The following is a 17,972-nucleotide window of genomic DNA, read 5'->3' on the forward strand; positions in this document are numbered from 1 at the left end:
AGTGTGTAGGAATTTAATTTGCAATGCTGGTTCTCAAACCTCGAATATAGTGCATTTTCTAAACAAGGTAGACAGCCAAAATCGGATGAAGTCTATGCCTACGCCCCCAAGCACTAATTCTGTGCAAACTCAGTGCCTCTGGAAAACACTCTATGATAAACATAATTCCAGAACTAAATTCACTAGGAAAGCTGCCCATATTATTGATTTGGAAATCATTAGCCATTAAATCATTCATTTAGCTAAATAAATAATGATCAATTTTCTTCAGCTAGCCTCCATAAAAACCTTTTCATCAACTTTATTAAAAAATTCTGGAAAGTCAGATCATGTTGGGAAATTTAATTTGTATTATGACCTACTTGTGAACCAAAGCCAGAAGTCGTATTTTTACTTTTCATTTGGATCATTTAACCTATATCACTCTTCAATTCTGCTGAGTTCCTGACAAATATTGATACTACAAAGTAGCCAAAGATATCTATATATTTCAGATACATTAGCATTATCAAGAGATATCTAATGTGACAGGATTTATGAACCTGCATCATAAATTATAACCCCAAATGTAAATTAAAGGAATATTATTAAAATCACCTCTATATTTTATTTTGTTTTTTTTTAAAGATTTTATTTATTTATTCGACAGAGATAGAGACAGCCAGCGAGAGGGGGAACACAAGCAGGGGGAGTGGGAGAGGAAGAAGCAGGCTCATAGCAGAGGAGCCTGATGTGGGGCTCGATCCCATAACGCCGGGATCACACCCTGAGCCGAAGGCAGACGCTTAACCGCTGTGCCACCCAGGCGCCCCCAAATCACCTCTATATTTTAAACAAAAATTCCACTTTTAATATTCACAAGGGTTCTGAAAGCTTTTCCCCACTCAACAAAAACGGAAAAAAATTTTAATGCTTTAATGGACTTGGATTCTTTCCCTTGGTAGTGTATTAAAATCTGAGTGTCAGAAAAGACAATTCGAAGAAACACCAGGACTGAAAGGAAACACCTGCAGTCCCGCTACAATCTCACAGACACATAAAAGAGCACATACGCCCCTGGGACTCAGGATTCAGCTTCACCCGGCGCACAGCCTCCATTCCTGTGCCAGCAACTGTGATGCGCGCGACGCGCTCACTCTCTTCAGCGTGCAGAGACCCTGATTCTGCACCTGCCATACACAAAACCCGAGCAGGCCTATCAACGTGTTAGAGATAGACCGGACACTCAGGGCTTGACCCTCAGGCGGAAGAGCCCAGACACAGACATCAAAGGTACAGATGGCTTTCTCCAGACTGTCAGGTGAGAGGCTCAGAAAGCAAGTGTGTCAGTCTGAAGAATAGACCTGATGGGTGGGGAGATGTTAGCAATGTCCAGTGAAACTTCCAAAGCGTCCGAACCATGGCTTTACAACTGAATTGCTTTAGGAACTCTAAAAAATACAAAACACTCTAGAGGTTCTGAAATACATGGTCTATAGTGGATCCCAGGCTTCAGTACTTCTTAAAAATTCCCTAAGGGGTTCTAATGCGAAACAAGAATGGAGAATGACAGCAGGCAGCCTTGGAAACAAGGGGATATGATAACTGGATCGGCTACAGCACATGAGGACTCCAAGAATGTTAATGCAGGCCGGAGACCGGTCTGTGAAACGGCGCCCAAGAGGGGCCCACCACCACCACTGGTGAGCAACAGGCCAGGGAAAGAACCTACAAGCTGCTGCGCCCATTTTACAGATAACGGGGTAAAGAAAAACTGAGTAATACTCTTCTGCCTGAAACCCCTACAGCTTTCAGTGGAAGGTTCGTTTAAAATTTTTAACTTTGCACGCAAGGCCTCGCATCTCTTTCCCAGCCTCGTGTTGCCTTGTTTCTTCACTGGTTGCCCACAGATACTCCTCTTCCCAGGTAGCAGAATAAATCCCTAGAAAAACTGTGATGTTTGCCACCTTTGCTTCTGTGAATTTTATTCCCTCTTTTCCAAATATGCCCCTTCTCCCTCTCCCAGCCCACCTCCCTCTCGATTCCTACCCACCCCCCTCTTGTTATCTACATTGCCCTTGTTCATCATTCAAAACCCAGGTCAAGTATCACCAGCTCCAGGAAGCCTCTTTAAACCCTCTTTCCACTCTGCTGTCCCATGTCCGTAATCCCAGTGCCTCTTGTGTTGGACTGTAACAGCTCTTATCATACACAAATTTGCCTGTCTCCTCACCTCAGCAGTAAGCCCTCTGAAGATAGGACCATGTCTTCTTTAACTTTACATTCCAAGTACGAGGACAGTGCCAAGTACACAAGGATCATTCCTTCAGTGAACAACGAACACATGGTGAGAAAAGGACTGGACGGGGATCCCCTGATCCATCATCAGGTATGTTTCCCCTACTCCAATAGCTCCTGGAAAACACCCATTTGCTTCATGTTTCACGATCATCTGGATGCCTCATCATTTAGTTACCAACGGTAGCAGAGACGGTCGAGTACCTAAAGACCCTACGTAAAGGGGAGGCCTAGTATCCCAGAAATCCTTGCCTCACAAGGGCCTTTAGTTTCTCCAACAAAACAGCTCTGGAAAATAGCAGAAGTCTTCATCAACTGAGAAGTCAGTTTGAGAGGGTCTGCTCCAAGAAGCCACCCATCTCTGGGACCTTTACAATGTGACGCCATTATCTTGCCTTTGTGTGAAGCAGGCCTTTTGTGTAAGAGGTGCTCACACTCACACATCTGTACGCTGCAAGCTAAGTAATAGATACATTGTGTGAATCAACGTTTCCAAACTTCTTGGTTATGATTTCAGTCATTATGCCAATCAGTGGGTGATACGCTTCCACACCCAACCCACTATTTTCTTAAGGTCTTACAGTCTATCCATGCAAACCGTCTCAATAATCCATCATAGTCTGGTCCATAAGCAAATAATTAAAGATAACTTATCCAGAAGCAGGTTTGAAGAACAAATGGGTGACAGAGGACGCCTCCTATTTCTCTGTTACCTGCAGAACTTTACTGTCAGTATGAAAATGTCATGTGTGGTCAAGTGAAAGGGGAATAAACCATAATTCCATTTTGAGGTGTTTTTCTCTTCAGGACAATTTCTCCTCCTCAGCACAAAGTCCACGTTGCAAAAATGCTATCTTCAACAGGCTGACAAGTTTTGAATAGCAAATACCAAACTAAACAACAACATGGGCATGTTTCTGTTTGTTGCTATTACTCCTTTTACTGATTCAGGGTCTAGCACTGCGCCTTGCAGAGACGGCTAAAACTCACTGCCATAATCAGACAAAGCTGAATCTGAATTAAGTTCAACCAACCACTGGCTTTGTAATGAAAACAGCAACAACCACCACAATGATGTCATGTCTCTGAGACATGGTTCTTTGTTTCTAAAATATGGCTGAGGGTAAATACCCGGTGGTCTGTTATTAAGTAAGTTACTGTACTAACAGCAGTTGACATAGAGCTTCTCTCACTGTAGACAAAGTAAACGTTGGCTACAAATAAATGTCTATGGAATTGAAAAAAAATACTTAAGAGATAATTAAAAAAAGAAAAGAAGTAATAAAGAATAACTAAAAGGGTGAACAGCAATGCAACTATGCTCTTCAACTATATTCAGCATTATCTGTAAGGTGTGCCATGAATTTAATAATAGCTTTTTGGAGAAGAAAAAATAATGTACTCATCAACTGTGAGAGACCCTGATTTCAGAAATAAAGGTAAAAAACCATGGATCTCAGAACTGAAGGAAAATTGTATACTTAGTAAAAACCTCTGGTATTCAAGAGGCCTGCACAGTGGACAGAAAAATGTATTTGCTTCCACTCTTCCCAACTATATATAAATACCGATTGAAAGAAGGATTATCGTGGGAAGCAAACTGAGGGCTTCAGAGGGGAGGGGGGTGGGGGACTGGGATAGAATGGCGATGGGTAGTAAGGAGGGCACGTATTGCATGGTGCACTGGGTGTTATACGCAACTAATGAATCATCGAACTTTACATCAAAAGCTAGGGATGTACTGTATGGTGACTAACAGACATAAAAAATATTATTTAAAAAAAGAAAGAAAGATGGATTATCCAAAAATGAGTGATAGGATCAGGTTTCTGAGAAAATGGAAATTCTATTCCCCATATACATTTTCCCCAAATTTTATTCCACACAGCAATGTGCTCAATTAAGACATCATCCAGGTTTACTGGCAGTGACAGATAGTCAGAAATATCTAAGAGGAAGGTGTGAATAAGAGTACAAAGGAGGCTGTTTTGCCTGCCTTCCTCTTTTCTCCTTATTGATGCCTGGAATATAGAGAGATAGCTGGAGCTCCAGCAGCCTTTAAATCATGAGGTATTCACTGATGACAGAGCAGAGAGAGAGGGAACTGAATAAAAACAGTCAAGGAAATTATGCTGGAAACTTAAAAAGAAGTAAGGAGACTAAGGAGAAAAAAATGTACAAATGGAAAGGTGTCTTTGGTGAACTAACATACATTTAATTCTTTCCAAAAAATTCTACACGGAAAGACATGTGGCCGTGCAGAAAATCCTTAAGATGAAATATACATCTACATTCTGTGAAGTGAATACTTAAGAGTTCTTAATTAACACATAAAAACAGAAATACCTATAAGAATCACTTCAATTACATCATACTTATCCTTTTAAATCCTCAATATTAGTAAGTATCCAGAAAACAGAAGGTACTCAAATAACTGTTTTAAATAAATGCATGATGGTGTCAAGTTAAGCTATTCAGAATTATGAAAATTTATTACTGTTTTTCCCCACTCCCATTCACCCGTAGTTTTTCATTTATGGTTCCCCTAACAGGAGTTACACACTGTCAGGGAACTAGAACCTTCTTTCATACCTTCTGTTGTTGGAAATACCTCTTCCCCTTCAGTTTTAGTCTCGGCCAGTTTTCCAGTTCTTAGCAATACCTCTGCAAAGCTTTCCACTGGAACGTGCAGGTGGGGGTCATAGGTCACTGCAGACTAGACAGAAGCAGTTACAGCCGTTTAGTAGGTGCCTTTTTTCTTTGAAGATATTTATAGAACAGAATCATAGGATTTTATACCTTTTGATTCAAATTATAACTTCTCACTTACTAAAGCATATTATTTTATGTACAACTTGAAATAGATTTTAATTTCATAACATGTTATAATATATACAAGTCACATAAAACCAGGTCGCCTAGATGGCTCGGTCAGTTAAGCATCCGACTCTTGATTTCAGCTCAGGTCATGATCTCCAGGTTGTGAGATCTAGCCCAGCATCAGGCTCTGCACTCAGCAGGGACTCTTGCTTGAGATTCTCTCTCTCCCGCTCCCCCTTCCCCCACTCGGTCCCTCTCTCTAAAATAAATAAATAAAATAAATCTTTAAAAATATATATATTTTTTAAAAAAGTAACATAAAACCAGTGAATAACATGAGTAAGAACAAAGCTAAAGAAGTACATTTTCAGGAACATTTTAACTTTTGTTTATACTAAAATGTCCAAAACAGCAGGACAGTTGAATCTGTGTTCTTAGGCGTACTGTCCTTACCTCTGTGACAAAGGGATCAGAGAGGACAGATTCATAGAAAGGATGACAGCCTTGTTTTTCTAGATCTTCATTGGCTATGGCTCCAATTTGATAAGCACCACCAAATTCTTGCCCCTAAATAGAAGAAAGTGAAGAACAGTGGATAAAAGGAAAGAGTGCTGGGGACAGATGGGGAGAGGAGAGGAAAGGGTTATTTCAGGAGAAATGGATCCACGTGCACTGTGGGATCTACAGAGTGTGTGTCAGCATGACACAGATGCCCAGCAGAGCGGGTAAGAATGGCACCCACATTCTAAAAGCAGCACTTCAACCTCAGCCGGCAGTGCCTTCTGATTTTCCTGGTCACTCTGACATCAATGCGTCAAAAACAAAGAAGCAATCAATGTTAAGCGCATGGCAAGTTTTCTATCCTACAGTCAGAGTAACCTTCCTAAAACATCATTTTGTACACATTGCTCCCCTGCTCAACACACCTTTAGTAGCTCTGAACAAGACCAACAGGCCACAATATCAAGTCTAAACTATGCAAAATAACATTTAAAGTTCTTCAACGTCAATCAACATTAAAGGCTAATTCTTCACTCCAACCAAGATCTACTTCATGCGTCCTACCAGCTTCTATGCCTTTCTTCCACTACGAGGGGCCTGTCTATGCGGACAGCCTTGGCAGACCCCACCCTGCTTCCAGGCTCACTTGGGACCTCACCTGCTGAAACACTACCAGCTGGAGGCAAGATGGAAGTGCACCCCTTGCCTCATCCCTGCCACCCCACAACTGCCTTCAAGACCTGTCAGCGGCTGTCCTCATTGGCAAGTGCTTTCAGATCCCTAGTAGTTCATCGTCTTCGGGTTGACCTTCTTCAGATCGTAAAACTCCCCACTGGAAGAGCCAAGTAAATCACAGTCACCCATTCCTCCGAGTTTACAGAGCCCTCACTTGATGCCAACCACAGCCTCGGGAAACCGTGAAGGCACTGCTGCAAACGATGACAAGAACGACAACTGACACTTAACAAAAACGATCTGGCATCAGGCACGGGGTCACACACTTCATCTGAGGCACATACCCTCAAAAAGTCCAAGACACAAGTCAGGAAACTAGCCATAATCATACCCAATGTGATACAATGAGAAGAGACATGCAGACGTACCCCCAAGTCAAACACACACCATCTCAGTCTGTGGTATCGACAATTACCCAACCATCTCAGCTAACATCACCCTTGCTTCCCCTCTTTCCTGCATGTCCGACATCCAGACCATCTGCAGGGACCTGGCGAAATACATCTCACACTTCCTTCACAGCTGCCCTGGTCCACCCCGCCACCACCTCCCCCCTGGAGCACCAGACCAGAGACTTCTTCGCCCCTGCTGTAACTCACACTGCCAGCTCTCCACACAACACTGAGAAGATCTTAGGAAAAGTGAAGCTGGATCACACAACCGCATCGTCTGCATTCTCCAATGGCGTTCCGTCTACTCAGGATAAAACCTGTGGTCCTCATCACAGTCTATACAAGGCTTCAGATGTTGGCCTCTTCACCACCTCCTTGATCTCATCTCCTATCATTCTTCCCGCTGTTTGCTCTGTTCATACTACAGAAGCCTCCCTTCTGTTCTACAAAGAGGTCAAGCACCTTCCTTCAAACAGGGCTCTGTACTTGTTCTGCTCGAGTGACTCCTGAGCTACCTACCTTCCGATCTAAGTCAGACCTTCACCCCCCAATATCAATCACTCTCCCCTTACCTTGAAGTTATCCTCATAGTCCTCACGACCACCCACTGTTACATTATTACACAAATATTTCATCGGTGGGTTTGTCTCCCCCACTGAAATACAGGCTCCGCACGTGAAGGGTTGCCCAGCTCTGCTCCCAATCACTAGTACAGGCTTTGGCACTCAGAAAACGCCTGAGGAGTATTTGAAGCATGAATGAAATGAACGATACACCCACTGAGTGTTTGGGGTGAACTTATAAACAAGCATGTTCCTTTTTCCTCTATGCTTTCCAATGAGACCAAGGACTGCAGTGTGAGAGAGCAGGGAAAACAGCAGGGGAACAACAGGTTCACTGGTCACAGAAAGCACATGCAATCGTTCTACCACTTGTCCCGACCTCTATTTCCAGAATGGGTAAAGGAATCTGTTATGTTGTTCTCTTTACCCAAAGCACCTACTAAAAACTGAATGTTTGTGTCATCTGCTAAAATTCACATGTTGAAATTCTAAGCCTCCAAAACATGATGGTATTAAGAGGTGGGGCCTTTGGGTATATATACACGATGGAATATTACTCTGCCATAAAAAAGAACGAGATCTTGTCATTTGCAACAACACGAATGGATTTAGATGGTATTACACTAAGGGAAATAAGTCAAAGACAGACAAATATATGATTTCACTTATATGTAGAATCTAAAAAACAAATGAGCAAACAAAAAAGCATAAGCAGACCCACAAATAAGAGAACTGATGACTGCCAGAGGGAAGGGGGTGGAGAATAAGCAAAGTGAGTGAAGAGGAGTGGGAGGTACAGGCTTTCAGCTATGGAATGAGTAAGTCATGGGTATGACGGTATGGGGAACACAGTCAAGGGTACTGTAATAGTGTTATATAATGACAGATGGTAGCTACACTTGTGGTGAGTACGGCATAATGTATAGAGCTGTGAAATCATTATGCTGTGCACTTGCAATTAATGTAACATTTCATGTCAACTACACTTCAATTAAAAGTAAATAAATACATTTTAAAAAAATAAGAGCTGGGGGCCTTTGGGAGGTGATCGGGTCATGAGGTTGGAGCCCTAGGGAATGGGACTAGCCCCCTAAGCAAGAGACTGCAGAGCTCCCTCGCCCCTCCCACCATGTGAGAACACAGCAAGCAGACCCCACAAGACACTAAACCTACCAGAGCTTCGATCTCGGACTTCCCAGCCTCTAGAACCCTGAGGTTATTTAAGCCCCACAGTATGTGGTATTATTGTTCTAACCCAATAACCTTAGCCCCAATAACCTTAGCCCCCACACCAGCTTCCAGTGCTTTTCCTGGACTACTGGCCCATAGAAATACAGCAAAAACAAGTGATCACCGATGAAATCATTTTCCTTTTCATCCCACTAAATTTTCATTCTGACATCAAATCAAACCACACCTCACTGATACAGATCAATGTCTTTTGCAAGCACCCTGTGGGGGCAGGTTACATTCTATAAGATAAACGACTCTTCCCCTATCTGATGGGAGGCCTCGATTTCTTATGAGATTATTTAATAATCTAGAGAAGATAAAGCTGTTCACAACATGGAAACAACTGAGACGCAGTGCTAATGCGTTGACAGAAGCCACACCACAGATTTTAAAAAGACAGAGGCGTTGCTTACGTGAAGCGGCCGGAGGTATGCCAAGGACTTCTTCCACCACTGCCCGTCACTGACGGCCTGCAGCATGGCCTTGGTGGTGGTCGTGGTGCTGGACAGGACCTTCATGGTGGCAGCGGTGCTCCAGTGCAAGAGGTCGGAGTTGCTGCCAGGAACACTGACTTCGCCCTAGTTAAAACAGAAAACGGCAAGAGCAGAAAACGCACATTGTCAGAAGAACAGAGAGTGATAATGAGATGACTCGCACTTCTCAGACATGAAGACAAATTTAAAAATCCATCGCTGCCAGCAACAAAAAAAAAAATGTGAAACAAAGCATTACTGGCATATTGTACCTTCTTGGATCATTTACAGAAGAAATTTGGTAAAGGAAAAACCATCATCGTGCATTAGTCAAATAATCCCCTTCAGAGACATTTATGAAGCAAATAATGGGTTCTTTTTTACCGATCTAATATCCTGCCAATGAGAAATTCATGTTTATTTCTTAGACATTTGAAAATATTTATTATTTAGGTTAAAGATGAAATAAATGATTCATTTCAACAATGCTACTGTGAGCCAGACAAAGGCAGAGGGTTGGGAGGACCCATCTATAAATGCTGAAAGGCATTTTGTTTTTCATCTAAACAAGTGGATGATTAATAGTGTTTAAAAGGTTTATAACATGAAACCTCCTGCCAATCTTGAAGCAATCAGCTTAAATTCTGACTCTCCATTTACTCGACTGAGAGATTCCATGTGGAGAAAAATGCTAATGCATTAACATTATTTTAAATAGAAACGACAACAACCACATCTGCTTTTGATCAAAAAAAAACACTACTTGTTCTGCAAAAACAAACTTCTTGGTTTAGTGTTTATCTACCTCCACTTATTTTTTTCTTAAGTTTCCCATTTAAATGAAAGTGAAGGTAAGGCCTACTCCCTCTATTTCAATAGCCTTCCTGATACTGATAGGGGAGCTTAGTTTGGCTATTTAGGTCCACATCACATCACTTATTCATGCATTATAAAAGTAATAAAAAACATAAATTATGTAATCGCTCAGTAATTGCCAGGACATCACATATCAAAAATACTCAAGATACAAATGCACTGTTGTAGACCAACCTGACAGCTGCCCTACATGGTAAATAGAATTATGGGCCCCCAAAGATGTCCATGTCCTGGAACCTGGGAATATACTGCATTGCATGGCAAAGGGACTTTGCAAATATGATTAAGGACACACACTTTGAAATGAAGAGATTATCTAAATTATTGGAGTGGGACTAACCTAGTCACACAAGCTTATAAACAGAGAACCTTTCCCAGCTGGGATCAGAGAGAGGGTGTCTGGGACCAGCCATGGGGCACAGGCAAGAAAGACCTGAGGCACGAGGGGACTCAACCCATCATCACTGGCTCTGAAGACAGAGGAAGAGGCCACAAGCCACAGGAAGTGAGTGGCATCTAGAAGCTGAGAACAGTCCCCAAGTGACAACCAGCAAGGCAATGGGGACCTCAGTCCTATAACCACAAGGAATTGAATTCTGTCAACAACATGAATGAGCATGGGAACAGATCCTCCTTTAGAAGCTCCGGAAAACAGCACGGCACTGTCGGCACCATGACTTTGGCCATGTGTGACTAAGGAGAGACCCACCCAAGTCTGCCAGATTTTTATCCCATGGGAATGAAAAGATAATCAATTTGCACTGTTTTTAAGTAGCCAGATTTGTGGTAATATGTTATAGCAGCAAAAGAAAACAAATAACATCATGTTAGGATACTTAGCTTCTAGAAAACCATTGTGAACTTTACTCTTACTTGCAAAAGTAAATGAATTTAAGCTATACTAACTAATACTTATAATCTGTCCAGTTTTTAAGGTTTCTCGTAAGATTTTCTAAACTATGCTTTTAACACGAAAAAAAAAATTGTGTCCCAACACTAGAAAAAATGACAATTATGTGACATAGTAATGGTGTTAGCTAAGCTACAATGGTAACCATATTACAAAAGAAATGTATCAAATCAGGGGCCCCTGGGTGGCTCAGTGGGTTGAGCATCCCACTCTTTTTTTTTTTTTTTTTTTTTTTTTAAAGATTTTATTTATTTATGTGACAGAGAGACAGCCAGCAAGAGAGGGAACACAGCAGGGGGAGTGGGAGAGGAAGAAGCAGGCTCATAGCGAAGGAGCCCGACGTGGGACTCGATCCCGGTATGCCGGGATCACGCCCTGAGCCGAAGGCAGACGCTTTAATGACTGCGCCACCCAGGGGCCCCTGAGCATCCCACTCTTGATCTTAGCTCAGGTCTTGATCTCAAGGTTATGAGTTCCAGCCCCGTGTTGTGCTCCACACTGGGTATGAAGTCTACTTAAAAAAAAAAAAAAAAAAAAAAAAAATCAAATCAATAAGCTATAAAAAAAAAAAAAAAAAAAAAAAAAAAATCAAATCAATAAGCTGTATACCTTAATGTCAAATATATCTAATTTTTTTAAAAAAGTTTAAAAAAATCATGTTTCCTGGGGCGCCTGGGTAGCGCAGTTGTTAAGCGTCTGCCTTCGGCTCAAGGCGTGATCCCGGCGTTCCGGGATTGAGTCCCACATCGGGCTCCTCCGCTGGGAGCCTGCTTCTTCCTCTCCCACTCCCCTGCTGTGTTCCTTCTCTCGCTGGCTGTCTCTCTGTCACATAAATAAATAAAATCTTTAAAAAAAAAAAATCATGCTTCCTATGGGCTTTTTGGCCATTGGGAAAAGTATAAACTACCCACTCAATGCAATCATTATAATTTGATTACAAAAACAACAACGTAAAAAAGGGACGTTAATAAGGAAAAAATCACGTTAAGTTGCTTCTATACTCATAAGGGCAACCACGCTAAAAAAAATTGTTTGGGGTTTAGCTCATTATCTAACACTTTTTTTTTTAAGATTTTATTTATTTATTTGACAGAGACAGCCAGCGAGAGAGGGAACACAAGCAGGGGGAGTGGGAGAGGAAGAAGCAGGCTCCCAGCGGAGGAGCCCGATGTGGGCCTCGATCCCAGGACCCTGGGATCAGGCCCTGAGCCGAAGGCAGATGCTTAACGACTGCGATACCCAGGCACCCCTATCCAACACTTCTGAAAGGACAAGGAAGAAAGTCCTATGTAGGAAAAATAGAATTCTCCCTTCAAGTGTAATCATGACGACAGCTTGCTATGTGCCAGGACTGCACAAAGTGCTTCATAGGTGACTGGGCACAAAAACTGGAAGGGAACACAAAAAAACACAAATAGTTTTAATGGTAGCATTACTACAATTCTTTTCCTTCCTTAATTTCTTCACTGTGTGAGGAGATGGTGGTGGAGGCTGATTTACTCTCCATTTTGATACCACAGACAGCTGCTTCATCATATCTGAGTGAAAGCAACAGAAGAAAACAAGCTGATTCCACCTCCTGCACTCCAGAGGCCCCTCTTTTCTAGAAGGCCACAACCCCAGCCAAGAGCTCCTGATGGTGCACACTGGCAATGTTACCTCCAGTTCCCAACCTGCATTTATGGAGCAGGGCCTTTTCCCACCAGACCGCTGGTCATTGTGCACGTGACCCACCACGTCCGGCCTCAGCACCCCTCTCTGAGCTACTGAAAGCTCTGGAGATCCTGTACACTCGGCTTCACTCAGCTTCTGAGTTTTCCCCCCTAATAACTGTGCACAGAGTGGAAACAGCTCTACGTGTCCCTCTATGAACAACACTGCCAAAAATAGTTCTTTGCCAGAAATAAAGCTTGGAAGGAATCTGAAGTATACATTCTCTCTTTTTATACAGATATAGACATGTAGATATAGATGTGTGTGCGTGTGTATATATATAAACATATGTAAAATATATAGTAAGCATCTCAATTTATTAGCTATATTTTTGAATTACTTAAAAACCGGAAAAAAAACAACCCAGAAACAAATGAGAATTCTTTCATTTACTCGGCAGTTACTGAGTGACTTTTAACTCAGTGTCATGTACAATACCAGGCAATGAGGTGATAAAGACAAGTAAGACAAAGTCTGTGCTCTCAAGGTGCTCTGAAACTAGGGCGGGAGGCAGAGATGCAGACACGTCACTGCAAAGCAATATCAGCTTCTCGAGCAGAGGTGCATGTAAAGCACCATGGGAACATGAAGAGAGGTCATACTTCCTCTGCCTGGAGGCACGACCACAGAAAGCTTCACAGAGAAGGTAATATTCCAGCAGGAAAGATGACAGGGGCTCCAAAGGAAGAATGACAGAGAGAGTTTCGGGCAGACTTACACAAACACAAGAGCATGAAATGGAACAACATGGCCAACTGGAGGAATCTTGAGCAAGTCAGAGAGGGTGCGGACGCTGACACACAAGGGCAAGGGGCAGAACAGCAGGATGGAGGAAGGAGAGGGACTGGAGCAAGAGCCCCGCTGACCAGCCCAGAGCGCCTCCACTCCGCCCTGACAGATGGGAAGCCGCTGACGGACTCTAAACAAAGGGAGTCGCATAATGAGATTTGTGTTTTAACAATATTATGCCAGGCACAAGAATCCGGTTAGGAGGTTGGTATGAGGTTACCATATGGTGTTCTGTCTACCTGAATGCATACATTAAGTGTAAATGTTTTTAGTTCTAATCCTTCTAAAAGTGAAAAGGGCCTGAGATAAGTCAGATAAGCAGAGAAATCCAACTTTCTAAGAAATAAAGTACATGGTCACCAGGTGGGTCTTAGTGAAGAGCTGAGAAAAAGAAGACAAGAACAGAAGAAAAGTCAGGAACACAAACATTCAATGTCAGTTGAGCAAGGCTGGATGCAGTGGGGGTAAAAATGAGCAACGCAAGTTACTGAGGAAGAATGTACAGAGGACCAGGTCCACAGAGAAGAATAAGAAAGATCTAGACACGTTTTTCCCCCAAGACCAATGTCTAGTAGAAGTCCCGTTTGTACTATATAAGAAACATAATGGCTACCATCTGCTAAGCGCATGCTATGTGTCAGGTACCGGGCAGGTGCTTCCTATGGTCATTCCTAAGTTCTACAGTAACACGGCAGAGTAGGTAGGAGAATGGCGTATGATGGAAAAGTAAACTGCAGATCCAGTAAGCGGAATATGCTGCCCACAGGCAACTGGCCTAAGGGTGTTTCCTCTCTTCTTGACCAGGTCTGGCTATCAAAATGTGTGCCCACTTGTTCTTCATAGGGTTCTGACATACCACACCCACCCACACACACACACACACACACACACACACACACATATTTAAGGTCATTTATTCTTCTCTGTTGTAAAACTAAAACCTCATTAAAGATGGCTTGAAAAAATCAAAAGTTGAGGGGGAAAAAAGATGGTACGTATTCACAGTTCCATGATACAAAGACAATACTGCCGATATACATTCTCTCTTCCTGTCTTTAATCCAGGCTTAGAGATCTTTCAAAGATGCGATATATTAAAAAACGTGTACACATAAGTGTACAGTTTGAGAAGTTGTAACACACGCAGGTAATCAGTACTTAGTAACAGACCACACCAGCATCCCAGATGCTGCTTTCCTGGTCAATTCCAGCCACTCCCATGGCCAAGATAAATGCTATTCTGACTTCTGGCAGCATAAATTAGTTTTGCCTATTCTTTTACTTTATACGAATGGAATTATGTCCTCTTTTGGTTCTGATCTCTATCATCCAACATAAATTCATTCATACTCTTGCAAGTAGTTGAAGATTATCCACCTCACTATTAGTGCAATGCTGTTACATTGTTAATGTAACAGTATTGTATGGTGTGGACATATCAGAACTTAACCTTTTTTCTTTGATGAGCACTTGGATACTCTGCAGTTCGGAGCTAACACCAACGGTGTGGCCCTGAACATGCTAATAATTATCTTTTGGTGAACATATGCATTTCTGGGAATAAGGATTACTTAGACATACAGTATGCATCTGTCCAGACTTGGTAAATAGTGCCAAACATTTTCTAAAATGGTTATACCAACTGATACTCTAATAAGCAATTACAACAGATCCGGTCACTCCACATCCATGTCAACACTTGGTATTACATGTCTTTTTCCTTTTAGCAGTACCAGCGAGCATGTAATAGTACCTCTCTGTGGTTTCAATTTGTATCTCCCTAATGACTAATGAAATTGAATAATTTTTTATGTATATATTGGCCATTTGAGCATCTTCTTTTGTGAAGTGTCTGTTCAAGTGTTTTGCCGTTCTTCTGTCGGTTATCTGTTTTTCTTATTCACTTGTAATTCTTTATATATTCTGGAAACACATCCCTTATTAAAGGTATAAATTGTGAATATTTGGCAGATTATCTTTTTATTGTTTTAATGTTGTCTTTTGATTAATAGAAGTTCTTAAATTTTAAATTACTCCAATCTATCAGTGTTTTGACTTTATAATTAGCGTTTTTTGTATATCTAAGAAATCACTGCCTACTCCAAGGTCACCAAGATGCTCTTCCATATTTTCCTTGACAGGTAATATTTTTGCTGTAAGTAAAATCCTGTTACGACAGTGTACTACCCCCTCTCCTACGCACCTGTGGCATTAGATGCATCCTTCTAATGCACTTACCATAATATATTGATATTTTGATTTTTTTGGTCTGTCTACCCAACTAGACAGTAGTTTTTCTAGGGTAGGGACTATGTTTATTTATTACTATATCCTCAAAGTATGTGAAAATCCCTAACCTGTAGTTTGTATCCGTAGATATATACGAGAAGTCTGGTTTTACTGCCTCTCTAACTATTTGAGGATTCATTTTCTAAAGCCTAATACATTGCACCTACAGTAGCTAAATGTTATTCAAATAAGATTTCATGCCACATTTTCAAATCTTGTTCATCTTTAGAATCTCCTTAATCGAGAGGGTATATTGAATGATTTGAATGTCATCAACTAATCCAAGTATAGAATTAAAAATATAAACAAGGTAAGAAATATGGCACTTACATACAATGCCACCTCACTGAAAGGAAAATCAAGTCAATTGAAAGATACCAAAAAGTACAGGCTATAAATCAATTATTCCATTCCATAAAATGAACCTAAAACTCTACTTCTAGTTCAAATGGATAGCCAACTCAAGATAGGAAATTGAAGATACTTTATAAAACTTAAAAGTTTGTTTTAGAAGATAAATGAAATTCATATGCTCAGAAATGTACAAGATAAAAGGATTGTGAGAGAGTCCCCTAATGAGAATTACAAAAGATAAAGTAAAATAAAGGGCTCATTTGGACCACAGAAGAAGCACTGAACTTAGGGACAGTCTACCAAGATTATACTGTAACTACAGTAATTAATGAGGAAAATAGTTTTCTTTCAACTACATGTAATGGGGAAAGAAAAAAGAGGTTAGGCAAAATTTTACTCCTCAAATGAGTACTACTGGCACTTTTTATATTCATAGTTGCATACTGCTAATTAATTTAGAATGTGTAACAGCAGAAATAGATTAATCCCCCAAACCAAATCAACAACTCCCAGCATAAAATTTAACATGAAATCTCATTAATCTCAAGTGTGTTACATAGCTCAAAGGTTAACTTATTGTAACAAATTTGGTGTATGTGTGTGCATTCTATTTTGCACACACATACAATAGATTCTACAATAGACACCATCACCGATCAGGTTCATAAGGACAAGAATACCCCCCATGTCAACCTTGGCTTACAGAAACAATTCTTGCTGATGGAGTACTATAATGAATAATGTATTTTGGAGTTGCTTTCTCTGGTGGCCGATAACACATGGGTTAATTTCTGAGAAATCTGGTTGTCCACTATAAACTGAGTTGGTGGTACACATAAACTAGGTAAGGATTACAAAGAGCACTCAGACTGAACTCATCCACTATCCCTTCTCCTCCAACAGATCTTTAGATGATCCAAAGCTCTTCCCTGTACCTAACACTTACAGTAAATTTCACCCTAAACTCAAAATATTAAGAATGCAATCTTTATTACTGGTGATGCTACTCGTAGAAATACCCGTCAGCAGAAGCAGTAGAAAAATGCCCCATGGAATAAGTCACTCACCATAAAGTCTGACTCTCCTTTAATTCACCTGCTAATTAACAGGCTGGGCTACAATTTAGATGTTTTCACCTTTGCGAGTCATGAACCCCTATACAATTCTGATGAAAGCTGTAATCCTTTCTCCAGGACTATTCTCCCAAAATAGAATGCACACACATACACCAAATTTGACACATGATGTCAGAGGCCTTGGGACTCAAACCCTTCTTGAATCTCCTAGCATTCTTGGACTAAGACTAAGGTCTGTATTTAGGAAAAACAGAGGTATATGAAGTATATTTTTATTTTCTTTTACCATGCCCAATTTTTAAATCACTTCTGATAAATGATTTGCAGTTCTAAATGCATCCACAAAATAAATTTACTGAACACATACTTCTGGCATGCTTACTATTTTTAAGACCCAGGGCTAGGCAAGAGAGTTACCATGATGATTAAGATATTGTCCCTGCTCTCAAAGAACTCATCGTACATTAGGAAAGAAAGGCAAATAGGAAATTTGCTTTATTTCACCAATGAACTGAGAACTTATCAAACTGGACCCCATTCAAATATTCCTCCCCTTATAACAGAATTTATCCCCACCCATCATATCTACATCTTAACCTTCCTCATTAATTTTATTCACATACTCAACAAATTTTTTTACATTAAGTATAACAAGGACAGATACTGTTCTACATACTGAAAATAGCAGTGAACAAAACATTGCTCCTGCCACAAAGATCTCCCCTTACATTCCAAGAGGAGATAAGCAAAAAATAAATAGAAAGCATGTCAGAGAAGTATATCAGATCAATGAAAGGATAAGAGCTAGGAAGAAAAACACAGTGGTGTAGAACTGTGTATGCAGAAAGCAGGGAAGCTCTCACTGAGGAGACATGTGAGCAGAGACCCAGATGAAGCGAGGACAAGTCATCTGGATATGTGGGAGAAGAACACTGCAGGCAGAACACAGCCAAGTACAAAGACCCATAGGGA

General features: G+C 41.0%; 1 protein-coding gene across 1 annotated transcript in view; it reads right to left on the bottom strand.

The window, feature by feature from the left end:
- NBAS (NBAS subunit of NRZ tethering complex) overlaps window positions 1-17,972 on the bottom strand; it is a 338,079-nt gene that overhangs the window by 122,477 nt on the left and 197,630 nt on the right. Inside the window, exons 36-38 of the mRNA XM_040622888.1 lie at window positions 8,935-9,099; window positions 5,551-5,664; window positions 4,870-4,993 (exon numbers count right to left, since the gene is read on the bottom strand). Of these exons, the coding sequence (XP_040478822.1) occupies window positions 4,870-4,993; window positions 5,551-5,664; window positions 8,935-9,099 (403 nt within the window). The remainder of the gene's footprint in view (window positions 1-4,869; window positions 4,994-5,550; window positions 5,665-8,934; window positions 9,100-17,972) is intronic.

This window comes from Ursus maritimus, unplaced genomic scaffold (genome assembly GCF_017311325.1).
Source record: "Ursus maritimus isolate PB19 unplaced genomic scaffold, ASM1731132v1 scaffold_6, whole genome shotgun sequence".
Taxonomy (NCBI): Eukaryota; Metazoa; Chordata; class Mammalia; order Carnivora; family Ursidae; genus Ursus; species Ursus maritimus.